Genomic DNA, 19,892 nt, shown 5'->3' on the forward strand with positions numbered 1-19,892 from the left:
AAAATGTTTGCAATAATATGTTCTACTTTAAGAGGAAAAAACCAACTTGCTCTCCTTTCTCCCTGCTGTTTCTTTAGCTTCTGTCATAATATGAATTAACACAAATAACAAACATGTATGGAATAGAGAAAAGCTATATCATTGAATTGTTTCCTTGTTGTAGGTTAACAAAGCCCTTGTCATTTGCGGATTGTGTTGGAGATGAATTGCCATGGGGATGGGAAGCCGCGTATGATCCTCAGATTGGTGTATACTATATTGATCACATAAACCGTAAGTATTCTTTGGTTTGCCATATTGATTATAAAAGACTCATCTTGATTAGACTCAGAATTCTTTATTAGAATCAAAATGCTGGGGAAGATTTGCCCTTTGGTATAACATTATTGGCTTTAAAGTGCTTACAAGAAAATCTGCTGGTACAAAATGGCTGCATCTGTTTTTACGTATATTTTTAATTGCATGGTAATTATGTCTAAACCACATAAAACTAGCAAAATGTGAAGTACAGTGCTATTTAGACCTACTGAAATGAATATATTCCTGAAAGCATTTCTATTTTCTCTTTATACATTTATTACTCCATATTGATGTTTTTCTATTTTCTCAGAAATAGCCTTAAACAGCACAATAGCAAAGATTCTATTTGAGATCAACACCGAAATCTAGGTATTTGCATCTGTGCTAGCAGTGCTATATACTTACCTAAAAATTAAAAGGTATCTACAGCATTTCAGATGCTTAAAGTTAGCAGAGGCAACTGCACAAGGTCTGTAAATATGGCATGGACAGTAAGAGACTAGTGGCCTTCTGAATGGCATCTCAAATGTATGGGCAAGTGAATCCACCCTGCCTGGTCTAAGCCACTTTTGCAGTCAATAGCTCTCAAGTCAGTACAGCCAGTGTAATGTAAAATGTGAGGCAGCTGACTGGTTGGGTGTCTGCTTTGCAGATGAGGTGATTTAACCTCCTTTGGCTGGATTGGACTAGAACTCTGATAACTAGAGTGGGACATTAGATATCAGCCGTGCTTGTTGAGCACTTGCAGATAGACACCTAATATTGAACTGAATCCCACCCAATAACCTCATTTGTGCTCTTACAGTCTTGCTTTGCAATGAGAGTCCTCTGATCTTACGTAGTGTTAGACATTCATAAACTTTTAAAAATATAAGCATCCTTGACTGAATTCAAAAGTTGAAGAACGTAAAGGGTTTTCTTCTGACTCTAAATGCTGTTAGCAGCTTAAACTTGTCTCTAAGAACTGCTTTGGCCACAATTCTAGAACATAAACCTGTAAAATTTTGGGAGGCCAGTTGCATTTCTGGATGTTTTGAGAGTGCTTTCAGATCAGTGCTCTGATAATTGTGCTCTTCTTACTTCATGTGTGTCCAAAATATTTAATCAGTTCTAAAAATCTTTTGTAGTTTTGTTGCCTTTTTTTTTTTGAAGAAGAATTTATATCCTTTCTTTACTCTTAAATGTTATTCCTGTGCATTGAAGGTGAATTCCAGAATATTAGGAGCTTTTCATGGGTTGAAATTTTGCTTCACATACATGTAAGATGTTGAGGCTTTGATAACATTGTCATGGGAGTCTCTTGAAAATCGTAAATATACTGCAAACACTAATGCTTGCATTTAATAGAGAAGAGCTGTGTATATCCATCTGTACTCATCTTCTGTGGCTGGGACAAATGTGATTAGCTGGGTTTCTCTATGTTATGTTAATGCATTATGATGGATGACAAAATAGCGTGCCTTGGACTTTGGTGTACTTAAAGATAGTTTCCATCCCTTGTTTGTTCAGTAGTGTACTTGATTCCTCTTATATTAATATATGTATTCCTTTGTAGCAATTTCAGTGAAACTTATTTTGTAAAGTGGCATATTTCAGTTTTGTACACTGTATTTTGCACAGTGTTTTGGTGAGAGTACTCTCCAGCTGTTGGGTGGTAAACTGCCTAAGAATCTTACAAGTAGGTAATTTGTCTGGTGCATCAGATATGGAGATTATAACTTCTACTTATCTGACTAGGGTGCATGCAATGTTTTGATGCTATGGAAATCTCTGGTATGGAGGTCACTTGAAATTAGCAGAGAAAAGCCTTTCTAGAAAGCAGGTTTTCTGTGTTTGTTTCTTTCTTTCACTAAGTGTCTGCTTAGTGCTTTATTAGTTTTGCAATAAGTCAGATGTGTTGAGTATGCTTTTTGGGTTTGAACTGTTAAAATTCCCTGTCAGGACAGTGGCTATGTTAGAACAAGGAAGACTCTTGTACTCTTTTGAAGGTAGCTTTGTTAATTCTCTCTGCTACTGGACAAAGAAGCCAAATGAAGGAGAAAAACCGTACCTACTGTTAGGAGGAAGAACAAATAGATAGATGCTTGAAAAACAGGTTGGATAAAATAGAATTTCAGGACTCATAAATGGCAGCTTGAGGGATAGCACCTTGGGAAGAAATCTGCTCCCATGTGTTAGGTAGGGAGAGGTGACTAATGATGCTTCACTGCCTTCTGGCTGGATTTATTTCAGCAAAATGTTTGAGGGAAGGCTCATAGATTCTCTCCTTTTGCATTCCATAATTAATTATTCTGAACAGCTTCTCTATTATCTTTTTCTCATTTGTTTTTCTAGTGTTGTTCCTACTGTGTGCCTCTCTACAATGCTACATGTGATCCAGCTGTGAAGTTTCAGGTTGCCCACAGGACTTAGACCAATTTTACTATGATGGCTCCAAACTTGTTATGTTTCTCAAACCAGCCCAATGAGTATGAGGAGCAGGCTAGACCTTAATACAATAGGCTGTAAATTCAGAAGGTCTTACTCATGGTTGTTCCCTCCTTTTCTGTAAAAATTTGAGGTTGTGAATGCTAAGGATGGAGTTTCTGTTAATGATCAGATAGGTACTTACTGCAGTGCATATTGGCAAAACTCCCAATAATTTAGAGAAAACAATATTAGGCTGCACCTTGCAAAAACCTACTAAGTTTCTATAAAGTCTTTTTTTTTCAAAATACTTTCCTCATCTGTGTAATTATTTGTCTTGATCTTTTTCCTTTCTCTCACACAAACCTGAGAAAAGCCTACTCTTCTCTTCAGCAGAGGGTTAAGACTTGTCTGTGAGCAATCTGCAAATATAGAACAATCCCTCAGATTCTTTTGGTGTCAATATGTTTAAGGATAACTTAGTGTTATTATCATCTCACATTTCTTTATTTTCTATATTTAATTTTTCTTTTTGCCCCTAAATAGAGTTTGGATTTTTCAACAGCCTTAGAGTTTTCTCGTGATCTTTTTGGATGATGTAACCCACTTTGAGAAGCACTGACTGAGGTCATTATTTTATGAATATATTACCCCAATTAGGAGTTTTAATGTGATGCTTTCAGCTTCAAGGGAGACCAGATTACAGGCCATCTGGCAAGGCAGACCATGCATATGATGTGGGTAGCTAATACTGTAAGAACTTAAATGCTTACCCTGTGCTTTAGTAGCACCCTTTGTTAGAGGATGACTGAAGCGATATTATTTGGTCAGCAGGGCCTTAGGAGTTTGTTTTGTGCAGGATCCTTATTACTGTAGTTTGGGAGAGTTCAAAGATTATATAACTTATGCTGCTGACTCTTACAATCATTACTGCATACCTGTTCTCATGTGTTCATCTACTTCAGGTAATTTGCTAACATTTACTAATTGTGCTAAACAACATAGGAGCTCAGGCAATACTAAAAATAACGTGTAACTATTACTCCCCTTTATTTCAAGTATCTGCAGGCAAAGTCATCACTTTCAAATTTTTTCCAATTCTTCTGTAGGATTTTCCACATCAAGCATTAAGTGTCTGAGATGCGAACATTTATGTTCTTAGAGCTTGGATTTCCAAACACCTTTAAGCTGATATAATCTTTGAAAGAATTGGTCCTGCTCTATTGCTACCTCTGGCCTTTTGTTCTGTACCTGCAATGTTTTTGCTTATATTGCCATGAACATTTGCATGGCCAGACAGTGAATCAGATCAGGGAGCTGATTCAAGTTGAAACTAATCTGGTACAGGGGGAAAAAAAAAAAGTTGCTATTTGTTCTCCTTTCCACACCTCTATTTATGCAAGCAAGAAAGGGAAGGTGACCTGGGGATATGAATGAACAGTCAGGTAGAAGAGATGGAGAGCAGCTACTTTTCATAGTAGCAGTGGTTAAAAGCATTTTGAGATTACACCCTTGAATTTTCATCTATTCTGTGCCCTGTGCAGGCTTGCCAGGAAACAGGTTTGACTGTGAGGCTGTGATTTCCAGGTGCACTTCTTGGGGGTGATGACAGCTAAAGTAGCAGTCATTGCTTGCTCTGGCTCCTGTCCCCACACTGTGTCTGCATGAGGATATGCAATAAACATGGACAACAGGGAAGTGCTCTGCTTCCTGAGGTGTGAATTGTTTTCCACCTCCTCTCCCTTCCCCCAGCTGCTCAGGTTTTCTGATCAGGATCAATCTATGGTATGCATTTAGATGAACAGCTGTGGATGTAACAGTAGAAAGAAAGGGAAACTTCTGCTTCTGGTTTGACATGTGTAGTCTAAGGGAATCCCAGGCTGGGACAAGTTCTGCCTTGCCTTGAGCACCCTATCTGTTCCTAAATAACTTACCCCCTTTACTTTCAATTCTTATCTTCTCAGATAAGTCTCAGGAGTAACAAGGCAAATGGTTGTTTTCTTCATTGCATTGATCTAGTTAACTCATAAAACAAGTACTCTACTGTTAGTAATGTTTAGTGACAAAGGTAGCAGAATGGAAACGAATGACAGTGTTTGAAATGGTAGGAAGGAATAGTTTTTCCTAGCCTGGTACAATTTCAGACCATCACATCACTTTCTTTTTGCCATTCTGTACTTTGTATTCAATATGATGATTCTTCTCCCTGCACTCCACCCAGCACTTTTCTTCAAAATGCAGCTCCTCCCTACTTGGTTTTAATTGTCCCTTTTGGAAGCATGAGTGTATCTTTCCCAGAAACACCCTTCTATCACTGTTTCATCCACAAAGAAAAGGAAAATTGAGTCAGTAGTGCTGAAAAAAAAAAAAAAAAGGTGAAGCTAAGCTATTTCTTTTTTTAAAAAAAAGAGGCTCACTATTTACGTACACTGTTTCACACAGCATCATATTTTAACTACAAGAGTTCTAATTCTTCTTGCAATCTTGAAGGCTTTCATGCTAGTTTATGCTTGTGCAACTGGTTTGTCTAACACAAGGATTTTTGTGGGTAGACTGCTCCAGCCTGGAGTCTAGTACATCTGCAACTATGAAAGTAGGCCAGATTGATTTTCAGAAGGGGAAGAATCTGAAAATCCCACCACAAGTCTGCAATTACCAATAGCTTGAGGGAGTCAAATGGTGTATCATCACAAATGTGCCCTGTTTGTTCCCATGACCTACCACCATCTTCTAAGCAAATGGTGGCATGCAGTCAATTGTGAAGACTCTTTACTTGTCAGCAAACGCACGTGGGAGAAACCAAAGTGCGATGTGTCTTACTCTCGAATCTTTTTTGTAGGTATTTTGTCTGCATTCTGGCTGTAGGAAGGGATTAGAGTAATCTGGTGCATGCTGGCTACAGAAGGAGAGCTCAAGTAGTGAAGGCTCTGGATTAAAGATGATTTTACCTGCTGTCTTTTATGTAAAGATCATACTTGCATCTTTTTCTTATGTCTTTGTTCTGCTGGCCTTAGCAGTAGAACATTATCTACTTGCTTGATAATGTAGAACAAAATCCTCAGAATTTCTACTGCATTTGACTCTGAAATATATAAGCATATGCTGCCCCATATCTAGAGGAAACCAATAGTAAGAATCTTTGAATGAATCTTTTTTTGAAATCTGCTCAGACAGTATAGCTGGAAAAAGTTCTCATTTTCTCTCATTGCTCAAATTCAAGCACAGAATTATTTTACAGAAAAGTGAAGAAGGTGTCTGGAAGACGGGTCACTTTTTGTGTGAAAGTTTGATGGCAGGAAACAAACTGTAGAGAGGTCACTTTTGAACATACTCTAAATAACACAGTTTTCATCCATGTCTCTCTTTAGAACCCATATTCCATTTAATTATGTGATAGAATGTGATTTTCTTTGAGTATCCAGCAATGTGTTAGATCATTTTTAGTATGTCATCTTTTTGGCTTGCATGGTCTTACTGAAACTGCTGTCTCTGTAATGTGCAATTCTTTATTTTTATGTACCCATTGAACAAAAATGTCAGTGTGAAATGATGCAATATTTACTTGTGAAACCTTCCACAAATTTTTGAGTACAAATTGCTTTTATTGTTGTTTGAGTTTGAATTGCAAGTATTTCAAAAAGCGGAGGGAAAAAAGGAATAAGGAAGAAAAAAAAATTCAGGAAACATTTTCTATGTTAACAATAAAATACATTTCTTAAGACAGTCTAGTAACACTTGGTTATTCTCCCTGAAACTAGTGCTACTGCATTTGCTCCTTTGCTAAACATTTAGACTTGCATCCCAGTTGCCTGCAAGGTTTGTTATGCCCGTTGAAGTATAATGAAGTAATATTTGCACTTTCTTTTCCTAAGTGTAGTTTTGTTTGATTCCAGGCAAAAGTACTGGAGAATTGAAAGCCAGTTTGTTTATCAAGTAATGTGGGATATACTTGTAGAATAAACATATCCATAGTGATTACGTAATGTTGATAAAATTGCTTTCATCACCCACCCCTTAGCTAACTGGTAATATCCTGCAGTAGTTGGTATCCAAGATTTTTCCTCTTCTGATATTTTATGTCAAAGGGTTGTTCCTGGTTTTGTGTTGTCCTGTTCCTGGTTGTGCTGTCTCGAGACATTTTTGTGCAGGTTACCATTGAAATACTGATTCTCCTTTGCTGTGCCTGGCCCTAGTTTGGCTTGCCTGCAGCCCTTTACCAGGAGCTTGCCCTCAGCATGCAGTAAGATGCTTTCAAGGTATCTCCTTCTCAAACCACCTCCATGGAATAGGATGTAATCCTGCTAAAGCAAAGGTATTGAGGACTGTTGAAAAACCAATCTGGATTTAGCTTGCGTGCTTTCTTCAGCAGCTAGGTTCAGGAGAAGTTCCAGTGATGAGGGATCCTGAATGTAGTCAGCTGTTGGTTTGGGGGTTTGAGGTCTGCACAACTCTTGAAGGTGGGGTTCCTTTGGCTGGAAGGGGTAGACCTAAAATTATTATGCGAGATAACCAGAGATGTCAGGTGTAGTGGAGTCATCTTTTCATCATTTGTTGTTTCAGACAAGAGAAATTGCCACCTTGACACAGAGTATCGAGCTCAACCATGACATGGAGCAGTAGTTCTGCACCAGTCAGAACTACCCTGTTTTCAGGGCTCAGCCACTGCAGTTTTGTTGCCTCTTGTCTGTTAGTCCAGGTTTCCAGGTTTGGGAATATTCCTGTAAGTTACTAAATGAGGGAGATGGTACACAGTATTGATGAGTAGATCCATATTTAAGAATCCAGTGGATTACTGGATCTGTAAGTAGGCTTGCTGTTGCCAGCAAAAAAAGTCTTTCCCCAGCTGTGTTGTTCTTCCTACTTTGTACTGGCTCATTGGACCTTTGATGGCATGTCACATCTCACCTAACCTGCTAGAACACAATGTGTCTGCCTTCATGTTGTCTTCTGGAGCCAGTTAGTGTTTAGGTGGGCTTAGTACATCAGATAGGCTGTGCTGGATTGACTGAGTACCAGACTGTGTAAAGAGAACGTGTGAATGTCTGATGTAGGGAACTGTGGGTTTGAGGTGACATGGTAGAAGCCATCACTAGCAAAAAACGGCTATTACACAGCTCCAGCTGTGGCATGCAACTCTCCCCTGTTCTCCTTCCTACAGATCTTAAGTCTCTGGTCCTCATTTCTTGCCAGGTCAGCTAGTTTCCCTTGGGATAGTCTTTTCTGAGATGGTGATTCTGCAGCAGGTACAAACTGAAATAATATGGGCATGTGTTTAAACAGATGAGAGTTCTCTCTTCAGAATGAAAAGTATGTCATGATTTTGTCTTCTTTTGCTGTGTATGTGTCCTCCTCAAGTAGCAATCTAGCATATCTGACTTGTTTTTTTAGTGGGACCTCTTGAGAGTATTTGTTCTCTAACTGTGTTGCCTGAATGCAACTGTGTCTGACTGAACACAATTTACATGTGGGTTGTTCTAGAGCCAGTCGATGCTATTATTTTATTTGGCAAGGGGAGATGCTGGAAAACTATTGCTTCCACATATTGTTAATCCTGGAGTAAAAGGTCCAGTTCTCTTATGTCTAGCAGTGGGGCATCGGGAAGCTGTTCCCTTCCCAGTGGGATTTACTAGTGGGATTGTAATTCCATGTATTTTAGGGAAATAAGATCTACTGCTGATAAAGTAATAGTTTCCTTCTGTTTAAGTAGACAGCAACAATTTGGCAGAACTTCTTGATAGTAGACAGGAAGGTAACGTGAAAATATCTCATTTTTTTAAAATTGGCATGCCTGATTATCACCTGTAGCCCACGTATAATATATATCCTAGGTATAATTACACAGAGCATGCATAACATTGCTGCCCTTGAAGCATGTTCTTGCCAAAAGAACAAACAAAACTTCCAAGGCATAAAGTCAGTCCTGACATTTTGATTTTGAATTATTGTTCTGGCCAGATTTTTTCTTTGCTGAGTTTAAGTGCATCAAACTTGGCTGGCAGTGATCCAGGAAGAGTGCATTTCATGAACAGCAGTGTGATTAAAGCCAGCACAGCTTCCTCTTCTATGTTACAGGGCTGTGATCATTTCAGTAACAGGAACGTCCTTGGGTGGAGAGTGCCATCCTGCCATTTGTGCAGTTCCGCTGGGCGAGACCACAGAATTTCCCCCCAGTGTGAGTAGTCACTCAGTTCTTTTAAAATAGAAGGAAATAAATTGCTTTTGTATTGTGGTTTTTTAATAAATTTATTAACTGTGCATTTACAGTAAATTGTTTCAAGTTAAATTAATTGGTTTTAAACTATCTTAATAGAATTGAGTAATTTTGCTTTGCTTACACGATGCTAAACCCAAGTCAAATTAGGAATAAGTAACCCGAGTATTACGTGCACTGCCACCCTCTTCATTCTGTTACTATGGCTTATTATTTTTGCATTGTGATTGGACAGAGGAAGTTAATATATACAGGGTTTTTTTTGTCTAAGTGGTGGTCTTCATAGAGCCTGATGTACAACTCCTACTTGTTTAAAGATCCATTTGAAGTAGATTCCTTTAGTTCATACCTAAGTTTATGCAGAAAATGTTAGAGGCCCTGCCAAGGGAAGATGGTTTGTTCATTTTGCACTGTTGAAGTGCAGTTTTGGACTTCTAGAACAGATGCAACTCTACAGCTCTGTCTAGTGTTCACTACCAGTGCTTACTTCTCACCTGAGGAGCAGAAATAACATCTCCCCATCTGTCTAGCTGGCAATCTGCTGCATGATTTGTATCTGCTGCAGACAAGGTTATAAGGCATCCTGTTGCAGTCACCAGTGGGAGTATTTATCTGCCTTAAAAAAGAAATGAGATCTCTCTACTTTATTTTACATTAGCTGTTGAATAATAAAGGGAAGAAAAAGTTTGGATGTTCTTTGTGGTTTAAATCTCACTGTGGTTTAAGCATGAAAGGCTTCACAGCTCATTTTCAAATGTTCAGGAAACTTTTCCCTCAATTACTTATACGTAACTATCCCAATAACATTCTTGTGTGTACAAGTTTGACCTTAACAGCAGGTGCTTGAAACATTCTTGTCCAAGGAAAAAAAATCCTTATCTTTTTGAGGCTTTATTCTGAGAAGTATAAATATTTGTTTTTGAAAGAACACTGCTTTAAAAAAAAATTATTGGCTCTTGGAAGGTATATGTGCTCAAACGAACATACTTTCAAGTGCTACATTTCATAATGTAGTGCTATACAACCAGAAATATCATCCATAATTCTGTCTTTGGGCTTTTTTTTCCTCTGTGGGGTAAACCTACTGGTGAAAATTGAGATAACTGAAAAGTATAGATGAACAAACATATGTGCTGCTATACAAGCACATGTTTCTAGAAATATGTATACGTTTGTATATATATAAACAACTTGCCAGACAAGTGATATGCTTTTTTGGGTTTTTTAATTCATAATACTTAAGAGGTGTACAGAGTAAAATTCTTCAGAGTTTTCTGTGTTTGGTAAAAGTTGAGTAGCAATTCTAGGATAGTCATTCCATACCGCTTTGCTTTTTCCATGGTGATGTATTTTCACAACTAAGCATTTGTTCCAGAATAAATATGTGCAGATAGAATCGACTGAAAGTAATTTGACCAGTCAAATTTGACCTATGTACCTACACAGGCAAATACTGAAATGTTGGTATGCTGAAATTACAGTGTGCAATTTTTTGAAATGCAGGGTCACCTTTAACTCATTTATGACTATCAGTATAAAAGATGCTAGCTCATATAATCCTAGTGTTGTTTTATACTTGCAGCTTGGAGAGGCAAAAAGGAAATGTTTGATTGTATTTGTCAGCAATACAAAATAATCTGCTGTTGATCAGCTTTGTCCTTCTCTTGCAGTCACAAGGACAGGGCATCTGTAGGCCACGTTTTAGAGCTCCGCAGGCTACATTTGGTCTTTGGGCTGCATGTTGAGCAATCCTCACTTAAAACCTACAAAGCAATTACCTACAACATGCTCGAAGATGAGACCTTCCAATCTTGTAAGATTATTTGGTGTCTGCTGGTTGCACTCTTAAAACACAATCACGTCATTACATTCATCTAAAAAACCACCATAACTGCGTTTATCGTATTTGATCATTGACCCATGAGAATCCTGCTTCATGCTCTTCATCCTGCTTCACAAAAAAGGACAAATCTGGAAACCAGCACTTCTTATCTTGTGTAAATAACTGTGAATGTGGAGTGTGTTAAAGCACAACAACAATAAGGGGGCACAGATAGGAACATGTGTTGACCATTTAGGAGAGAAAAGGTATTGATTTGCTTCTTTGTGTGCCCAATATCTTTGTGTAAAAGAGCAGGTGGCTATAACCACGGATATATGTGTATGTGTGTCTGTAGCTATAGTTAGTTTTTTTGAGAGAGTGTTCCTTTTGGGGTTATTGGAAAACCAGCTGTGTATAAAGCTTTTCTGCTTTAATCTTTTGTGCACCACACTTGGGTTTGTGTAGGTTATACTCTCTATGCCTTCATTTTGTACATCTAAGAAATGCCTTTCCCAAGTAGGAATGTCATAATTGTAAATGGTGGAGGGAGGGTGTTTATGTATTTAATTGTTTTTAAAAGCATCAAGAGTTCCATAGAGATTGTCAGTTTAGGATTTATGGGGTTCGTTTTATGGGATTCAGCTTTTTCTTTGCATGTCTTTTTGTTTATGTGGTATTAACAAAAGAAAAACCTTTTGAAAAAATGGTAGTTAGTCACTACTAGAAATTGTTATTAACCAGAACCTGTCCCTAACAGGTTTTGCTGTTACAAAATCTGTTTTCTTACATGGAGTTGAAAGAGTGCCTTCTCCCAAGAGTGCACTTCAGCTACAGTTTAGTGCAATTACATGGGTTCGGCTGCAGTTCTTTTTTCTCTCCACATCTCAGCCACTTGTTCCCATTTTTTCCCCCCTGCATTGGTTCCCACAGTAAAGCAATTCAGAGGACTAAAGTGGCAGAAATCTAACCCAGAGAATAAACGTGCCTCCTACTTTTGCAGAAAAATTCTGAAGTGAATACTTTGCACTTAAATATTTTGGTACTGAATGTTACTTTTTATCTCTGTAGATCTATGCAGATTTACAGTATGTAACTTAGGAGCCTGAGTGGTGCACATTTGCATTTAGATTTCAGACTTTTCATGGCTATGTCTTACGAGAATATTTTTAGTACAGTTTTAAAGGAAGAATATTCATTGTACAGCTTCAAAAAGTGCTGAACTAAGTCAGGAAATATTGATAAGTTTGAACATTCAACCATATATAGTCCTCTTTTTATGTTTACATTAAAAAGAAAATCTTAAAATCTTTAGTTAGATTGGTTTTATACACCACTCTGTTATGTCTGATCCTCTTGTCTATGTATCCTATGCAAGTCGGTGTTCTGTGTGGCTGCTGAAGTTAAAATGTTACCTGAAGCCATTTGTAAATTAAAGGCCTGTTCCAGCCTACTTATTTTTATTACCTGAGTAGTCAGTGAAAAGAAGGAGACACCTCAAAAAAGCAGTTTGGTCCCAAATATCTTGGACACCTGTCTTTGACAGGCAGAAGTACCCTCTGAGCACAGCCCTCTCTGTCTATTGGCCATAAAGGCAGTTGTGCGTTGGATCAGATGTCTCGCAGACATAGGGATAGAGTTAGGTGAGGTGAGCTGTAGAGTTAATGATCTATTAGTTCAGTTACAAGGGGAAGATAAAATTGTTTTTGTAGAGTGAAAGGAGAGAGATAACCACTAAAAACATGAATAACATATGGCTGTAAAAAATAATGAAGTGGGAAGGAAGGGAGTTGAAAAAATGTAATAGCTAAGACTGTTTTTAGTTTTTGTTCAGAAATGCATTGTTTTAAGATTTCATTGAAAGACTTTGTTGATCCTGTTGCTTCCAAATACTCTGATGCAAAAAATATTTTCTTTTTGAGTTTTAGAATGTTGCTAATTCAAGGTTGACAACACGGGAATGATCTGTACAAGCATTTGCCTATTTTACTCTAATTTCTAGTTTTGCAACAGATCCCTTGAATTCTGTTTCTTACACGCACTGTTGTGGCAGAGGAAGTAACCAAAGGCAAACTATGGTTTAGACTACTCTAACTGTGAATTACAGAGAAAGAAGCAATTTTAGTTGTCAATGGGTTTCAACAGAGGTCTCTTTAAATCATTTCTTTTTCTCCTAAAAAGAAACAACACAAATAGAAGATCCCAGGAAACAATGGCGGCAAGAACAAGAGAGAATGTTAAAAGATTATCTTACCATAGCTCAGGATGCTCTCAGTACGCAGAAGGAGCTGTACCAGGTGAAAGAACAGAGACTAGCACTGGCACTGGATGAGTATGTACGGTTGAATGGCGCCTACAAAGAAAAATCAAGCTCTCGTACAAGCTGTAAGTACAGTACAGAATACAATGTAACTTCTTTGATCTCTTGCCTTGTTTCTCTTTAGGATAAGTTTTCAAGGTTTGCTAGGAACACCTCGTACTCTGGCTTTTTTAGAGTTAGCACCCTACATTATTTATTTATTTAAGATAAAGATATTCTGCTCTTCTCTCTGATACAATTGGCCTCCTTTGAGCCATGATTTAGAGCAGTTGGCTCTGAAATCTATTTTGTCATGCAGTCTGTTGAGACAAAACTCTGCCAAATCTAGGTTCAAAGTGAATAGGATCTCTTGCCTTCCTGGCTGCCTGCTGTAGTGACCCTTCTGTGCTGACAGGTGTCTGCAATAGACCGAGAAGGAAATGTGTTGCTGATGTATAGGAAGAGCAGACAGTAATTTTGTAGCCTGTATGCTGTGACCAGGGGCCCAGTAGAGATACAAGTTGTTGTCATGGGCAGGGAATCAGCATCTGGTAAAGCACAGTCAGAGGCCTGTTATTGACCAAGCACCTCTCTCAGAAGTAGATAGTGTATGAAAGGAGCATGTACATCTGTGGAAGAACTGAGTGCAAGATCTCTGAGACTTCTGAATAAATCTGCTTTCCTGAGATCTCCTTAGAAATTATAACTTTCAGGAAGAAAGTGATTGCAAGATGGCTCAGGTAGAAGAATAGGAACAGAAAACAAGGAATAGAAAGGGAGAATGAGGTTCTACTTCAGGATCCTGGGATAAGTAAATGAGGAGAGATACTATATAGTGGTAGGGGAAAAAAGGGGAAATTTTGATTATTCAGTAATTATTGCCATGCTGCAATGATGGCTACTCTATAAAAGGCTAGCTTTTAAAGTATTATACATTTTTGTGCACATTCTAGGTTTTTGCTCAATGTGAATTCATCAAGGAAGGGACTAATTAGTGATTTTAAAGTACTTAAATATTTGTCTTCTTTATCTTTTTTGAAAAAGTGTTTTCAGGCTCTTCATCAAGCACAAAGTATGACCCTGACATTCTGAAGGCTGAAATCTCCACTACAAGATTAAGGGTGAGAGTCCCTAACTCATATTCATTTGGATTCTGTCTGCCAAGTTTATGATTACAGCATAAGTATAGCTTGAACTAGGAGATGTATCTTGTATCCTGGTACAGAAACCTCCTAATATTCTAATTAGATACCATTCAGAGGTTTAAAATTAATTTTTAAAGCTGTCTCTGGTATTTTCAGATAACACATTTCTGGGAAACTTTGACAGATATTCTAATTAGATATTAGATTTTAAATAAATCTGATCACTATTTTCAGTTGTATGCTTTTGTTTTTTAAAGGAAGAGTAAAAATAGAAAAGTAGTAGGCTAAGGTGAGCTGCAGGTAGATGACTGTTTTTACACAATATTTCTTCTGTGAGAAATGCATCATTAGCTACTTGAACTGCCTCAGAAGTTTCTGTTGGTTTGAAAAATAAAAACTTTTCAATAATGGTGTGAAATGCCTCTGTTATGTCAAAATAGAGCAGTTCAGATCAAGGATGAAAGTTTGTGTTTGCATTTTGAAATTGCTAACGAATAAAAATCCATAATTTGGTCAGCTGTGTTCAGTATAGTCAGTAACAAACTCCATATAAAGATCATCCATTCACAGGGTAGTCCCTAGTGAATTTATCTTGAATAAGAATGAAATTGAGTGGAAGGCATTTAAGATATCTATAGGGATTTCACTTATTTCAGTGGCATATAATGCTTTATGGATTAGCCCAGACTTTCTGTAGTTAGTAATGAAAAAAATTACATCGAAGCCTGCAGATTAAAAAGACAGCACCTCACAGCATAGTTTTCCTGCGGGCTGGAATACAGACTCCGGGTGAGCAGAAGCAGCACAAGTGACAGCATTTACTCAGCTCTTCAATTGCCCTCTCCTGGTTTCTGCACAGAGCAGCACTCATAGAAGCTTCCTTTACCTGCAGTAAGAGTTGTGATTAGGAATCTAAACAATTAATGTCTAAAAGGAACTGTGGAATAACTCATTAAACTTTTAAAACCCAGTATAAATCAGGACTGGAATGCACTCTAAAACTCCTATCTGGATGTTGCCCTCCTGACTACTTCTTCTTCTGTTCATCCTTACCAATCTCAATTTGTAGTGCCTTATCCATTAAGGCAGAGGGATGGTAGTTAGTGAGGGGACTAACTGCTGGAGGTGGGAAGAGAAGTTTTGAAAGCTTAGTAGGGAGAATCAAAAGCAGTAAGGACCTTAACAGGAATAAGAAAGAAGAGACAAGGCAATAGCCTCTTTCTAAAATGAGCGGAGGAGTAACAGATGTTTTGTTTGGCAAGGCAATCACCCGTATATTTAGGAAATTAACAGTGTTGTTGAAGAACAAAACACATGATGAAATTTAAATACAGTCATCCACTTGGCAAAGAGGGGAAAATTCAGGCATGGTCCTGTGCTCACTTTTTCTCACTACCGTTGACTGCAGATCTACAAATTGCTCACCAAGGAGAGAGTCAGGTATGTTAATCACAGTAATTCACTTTTTGGAGGTGCTGTCCTCATTGTTTCTTGCAGTCAAGGAGCCTAATATCCTGCTGGTTCCCAACACCTGATTTATTGGCATTGCAAAGTCCTGCATATGTGCCTAAAATAGGTGACCTGAGTCTTGTCTGCAGAGTTTAGAAGGCTGCAGTCCGAGAGTATCTGTATCAGCATAAAGTGTGTGGTCATCCAAAGCCACTGGATATGAAAATTGAGATAAGAAAAAGTGGAACCCTGTGATGCTAGGGCTGGAAAGTGGTTGTCATGGAAGATGGCAAGAGAGGTATGGCTGTTATCATAGTTCACCCTTATTTGAATGTTTGAAGATGCTTGCTAGTATGCCAACTTTGGGCATTTTGCAGTATTTGCATGCATGGACTTAATGAAAAACAAAGTTAGTCATTAGTAAGCTGCTAGCCAGCTACTTAAATTTTGCACATTGTTAGAGCAGTTGTACTAAACCTGTTTCTCTGTCTCACAGTGTCTGAGGGTTACTGGCATCATCAGGTTAATGGTGGCTGGAGGGGGGAAACTCAGCATTCGAGGAAGGTCAGAATTGGCCTTTGGCCTTTTCTTTTTAGCTGTGTGTAACATATGTATGTTACATATGTAACATAGCCTTCTGGGTACATGAACTTCCTATTGTGCAATAGGTTGTGGAGAAAATATGACAGAAATCAGACAGCTGTTAAATAAAATGAGCAGGAAAGAAATATTTTTCTCACCAGACTAGAACTGAGGGATCAGATCCTGCAGTAGACTTTGAGTGGGGCCATTTGGGGTCTTAATTAGTAATCAGTAAGATAACTCTAACAGCACAAAGCGTATGTGATCCCAGTCAGTTTTACACATATGCAGCAAGTGAGTAGGGAATGCACCTTTATAAAATAACAAGGGCTGGAAGGGCTGGGGCGGGTGGCCGTGTTGTTCCATTAGTACTCGAGTGCTGGGAATAGCAAGGGCTTAGCACAGGAGCCTGCTTGAAGATGCGCTTAGGAGCAGGAAAGAGAGATCTGTCAAGTGACTGAAGATGACGTGCAGAAGCAGTAGGAAGGGGGCGAATGTTAAAACAAGTGAAGAGTTGTGAAAAAGCAGGAATTATATGAAAGTTTTGAAGGAGAAGACAAGGAGCCTAAGAATAGTTTAATGCAGGGATGATGCAGTAAACACAGAGGCTATATTATGATGTAGGTCACATCCTTCTAGGATAATGCACCCAACTCACATTTCTTCATAATGAAATGATGATGAAGTACAGCAGAGGACACTCAGAAGATGATCTTGAGGAAAAATGTAAGAGTTTCTGAGAGATCCAGTCCTCTAAGTCGAAATCAAATGTGCCTTCTGCTATTAATATAAATACATGTTTCTGATTTTGAAAGGAAAACGTTTAGCCATTCTGTATTTTTCAGAAAAATTTGGACTTGTTTCATACTTTACACATCACTTTAGGTGGAACATAGAGGTGGTATCTGTTCATTTTCCTTAACCTTGATCAGAACACTTCAGAAATTATTCTTGGAGTTTTCATACTAGTCAAGGAGAAAATAGCTAAGGAGCACTGAATGTATACTTAGAGAAATTATCTGTTTGTCACGCTAACTGTTTAGTATGGTCAAAATAAAAACAGTTTTCTGTCAAGTAAAGCAACTAGTGATGATGGTATGATAGTTTCCAAAAGCCTGAACCTAACCCCTCATCCAGAGAACAGATTTGCTTTCAAGAAAATGGAGATTTAAAGGATTTTATTTCTGTCACAGAAAATACATTAGCCAGAAACTGCAAGCTGGAATGTCTAAGTATGATTCACAAACCCCTACAAAGACCATGTAAATCACTAGTTATTTTAGAAATTTTAAGCATTTTAAGTCTCTTGGAAAGCTGCAGCAGCTGCTGATGCTGAGTGCTTTTAGTCACCTGGCATGCTGGGGATCATACTTTTTTTTTTTTAAATTCTTTTTAAAAAAATATTTTTATTTGAAGAATATCAGCAAGTAGGAAGTCTAGGGGGATTTGTATACAAAATATCTTGGAGATATATTCTGAAATTAATTTCAGTTAAAGTGGTCTAAATTCTTGACATTAATATAACACATTTTTCAAGAGTTGAATATCTGAGGAGCTTATAAAAACAAGCAAGAATTTTACAGAGGTAGGTGACAGCAGTGAACTTTTAGCTTTTTCTTTTTTCACCTCAATGACTGGAAAATTAGAAAGCCTAACAATATCTGGCTAGTATGTGGTGTGCAAATGAGCTAGCTGTAGATGTATAAATACCAAAATATAGGACTCCACACTTCAAGGAGGCATTTGTCTCTCTGGGTATGCTGATGATTAATTTGTGTTCAAGTACATTCATTTTTAGGTGGTTCCTAAAACTTTGTTTCATACATTTGGGAAATATGACATTAAAAATTAAATGGAGGATTTTTAAATTTAATCTTGATTAATAAATATTTTGTAGTGTGGTCATATCTGCTGACATCTGAAATAGGAATATTAAGGTTAAGAAGCAATTGACCATTCAAATTGAGGGAAAGTAGGGAATATTTTCCAAAGACATTTTTATTAAATAGACACATATATTTGTGATTTGAATGTCTCTTGCGATTGTTGTCTTTGGATTAAATGATTGTGTATTATGTATTTAGGGACCCAGTGTCTGTAAAGCTTTCTAAGAAAGGATGGTTCTTAGGGGAAAAAAGAGTCCATTTTGTCTTTTACAGTGCAAATGACTGAAGAGCTTCCAGGAATTAAAAAGTGAAAATATAGTAAGACTAAAAGTAAACAGGCATGTCCCCGTAGGACAGTTGGAATGCATGCTTAACAAGTGAGAAGTCATTTAGTTGTTAAAGTTCTCTCAGGTTTAATAACACAGTGTGTTATCAATACAAATAAGGAATGTGATTTAATCTGCTTGTGTCCCTTTAATACTAAAGCATGTTGCCACAGACATCAGGAAGTGAACAGATCCTCTTTTTTTTATGTGTGTCAGTAGAGCAATTTACTCTTTTTCTCTCATCTGATGTAGAGCATACATTAATTGTTCAAAGCCATGTGTTACATCGTTTAACAAGAGCATCTTTCTAACTCTTGCTTTGATTTAACACACAAGGTTAAGAAGCTGAAGAGGGAACTCTCTCAGATGAAGCAAGAGCTGCTGTACAAGGAGCAGGGCTTTGAAACACTGCAACAGTGAGTAAATGAAAATAGTAGAAACTGACTTAATACAGTCACCTGATTTCTTTTCTTTGGCATGGAATTGCATCTCTTGTATCTGAGAGAATTACTGTGGCAGAAAAGGAGAATCTAGTAACTCTGTTGTAGTTAGGAAACAGGAAATCTGTAGAAATGGCAACCCCTTTGTGCAAGTGTTAACATGAGAAATTTGTCTCCCCTCTTATTTTTTTTTCCATGGGGTAGCTTGTGTTGCAAAGAGGCAGAAAGAAGGGCAGGGGTCGGGGTCCCAAGGACAAAATTAGCTGCTTTGTGTGTCCAATTTAAATTTTTTTTAAAAATTTTGAAAAGGTACTTAGGTCTTTCTTTCCTTCTTCCCCACCTATGAGCTCAAAAGAGAGCAAGAGAGAAAGGTGCTGTTCTTGGAGGTATGAATGGTACACAACTCCGCAGGGTTGGAAATTAGTCACAATTTGAGGATTAGAGGCCTGACTTTCTTTGTTCCAGTTGCTGGGATGCCTGGTGTCCAAAGGGCTGATGCTGAACCGGGTGAGCTTTCTGGGTATTTAACCAGTTAGATTACTAGCAAATGAATTTTTTTCAGTCTGAGAACTCCCTGCTGCTCCTGCCTTACAAAATTAGGCCCTAAAATATTAAACAATACTGGAACTGTCACCGTAAAGAACATGCTGTGCAGGAAACCTTGCTAACAAGTGTGTTTTCTTGACTAATGTGAAGAGAAATTTATTAATGCTAGCTGTTTCCCACATTGTGGTGTGTACTAATACATTAAGGATACATTTCCACAGTAAAATGCTGAGCTGTTTGCTCTTAGTGCACTAGTTCCAGTAGCAGAAGCAATGTTGCAGCATTAGTGTAATGTTGTCTGGATACATTTACCCTTTTCCTCAGGACCTCCTGTGTTCGGCAGGATGCTGTCAGATAAGTAATAATCTCTGTCCTGGAGAGCTTGCAGAACATATACAGAGAATGGACAAAAGGTGGGAAAAGTCCAGGTAGAGGACTAAATGCGGAGTAGTTATTTGCAAAGGATGATACAGCATCTATGTT

The 19,892-nt window shown here is 37.9% G+C and overlaps 1 protein-coding gene across 4 annotated transcripts in view; it reads left to right on the forward strand.

The window, feature by feature from the left end:
* WWC2 (WW and C2 domain containing 2) overlaps nt 1-19,892 on the forward strand; it is a 94,353-nt gene that overhangs the window by 35,510 nt on the left and 38,951 nt on the right. Inside the window, exons 1-5 of one of the 4 annotated variants that reach the window (XM_069013769.1) lie at nt 195-273; nt 8,779-8,878; nt 12,918-13,121; nt 14,080-14,156; nt 18,760-18,839. In XM_069013769.1, coding sequence (XP_068869870.1) covers nt 12,971-13,121; nt 14,080-14,156; nt 18,760-18,839 — 308 coding nt within the window. In that variant the 5' untranslated portion in view covers nt 195-273; nt 8,779-8,878; nt 12,918-12,970. Of the gene's footprint in view, nt 1-163; nt 274-8,778; nt 8,879-12,917; nt 13,122-14,079; nt 14,157-16,766; nt 16,938-18,759; nt 18,840-19,892 lie in introns of those variants that run through there. The other 3 variants (XM_069013768.1, XM_069013770.1, XM_069013772.1) reach the window with 3 other exon arrangements.

The sequence above is a fragment of the Aphelocoma coerulescens genome, chromosome 4 (genome assembly GCF_041296385.1).
Source record: "Aphelocoma coerulescens isolate FSJ_1873_10779 chromosome 4, UR_Acoe_1.0, whole genome shotgun sequence".
Lineage (NCBI taxonomy): Eukaryota > Metazoa > Chordata > Aves > Passeriformes > Corvidae > Aphelocoma > Aphelocoma coerulescens.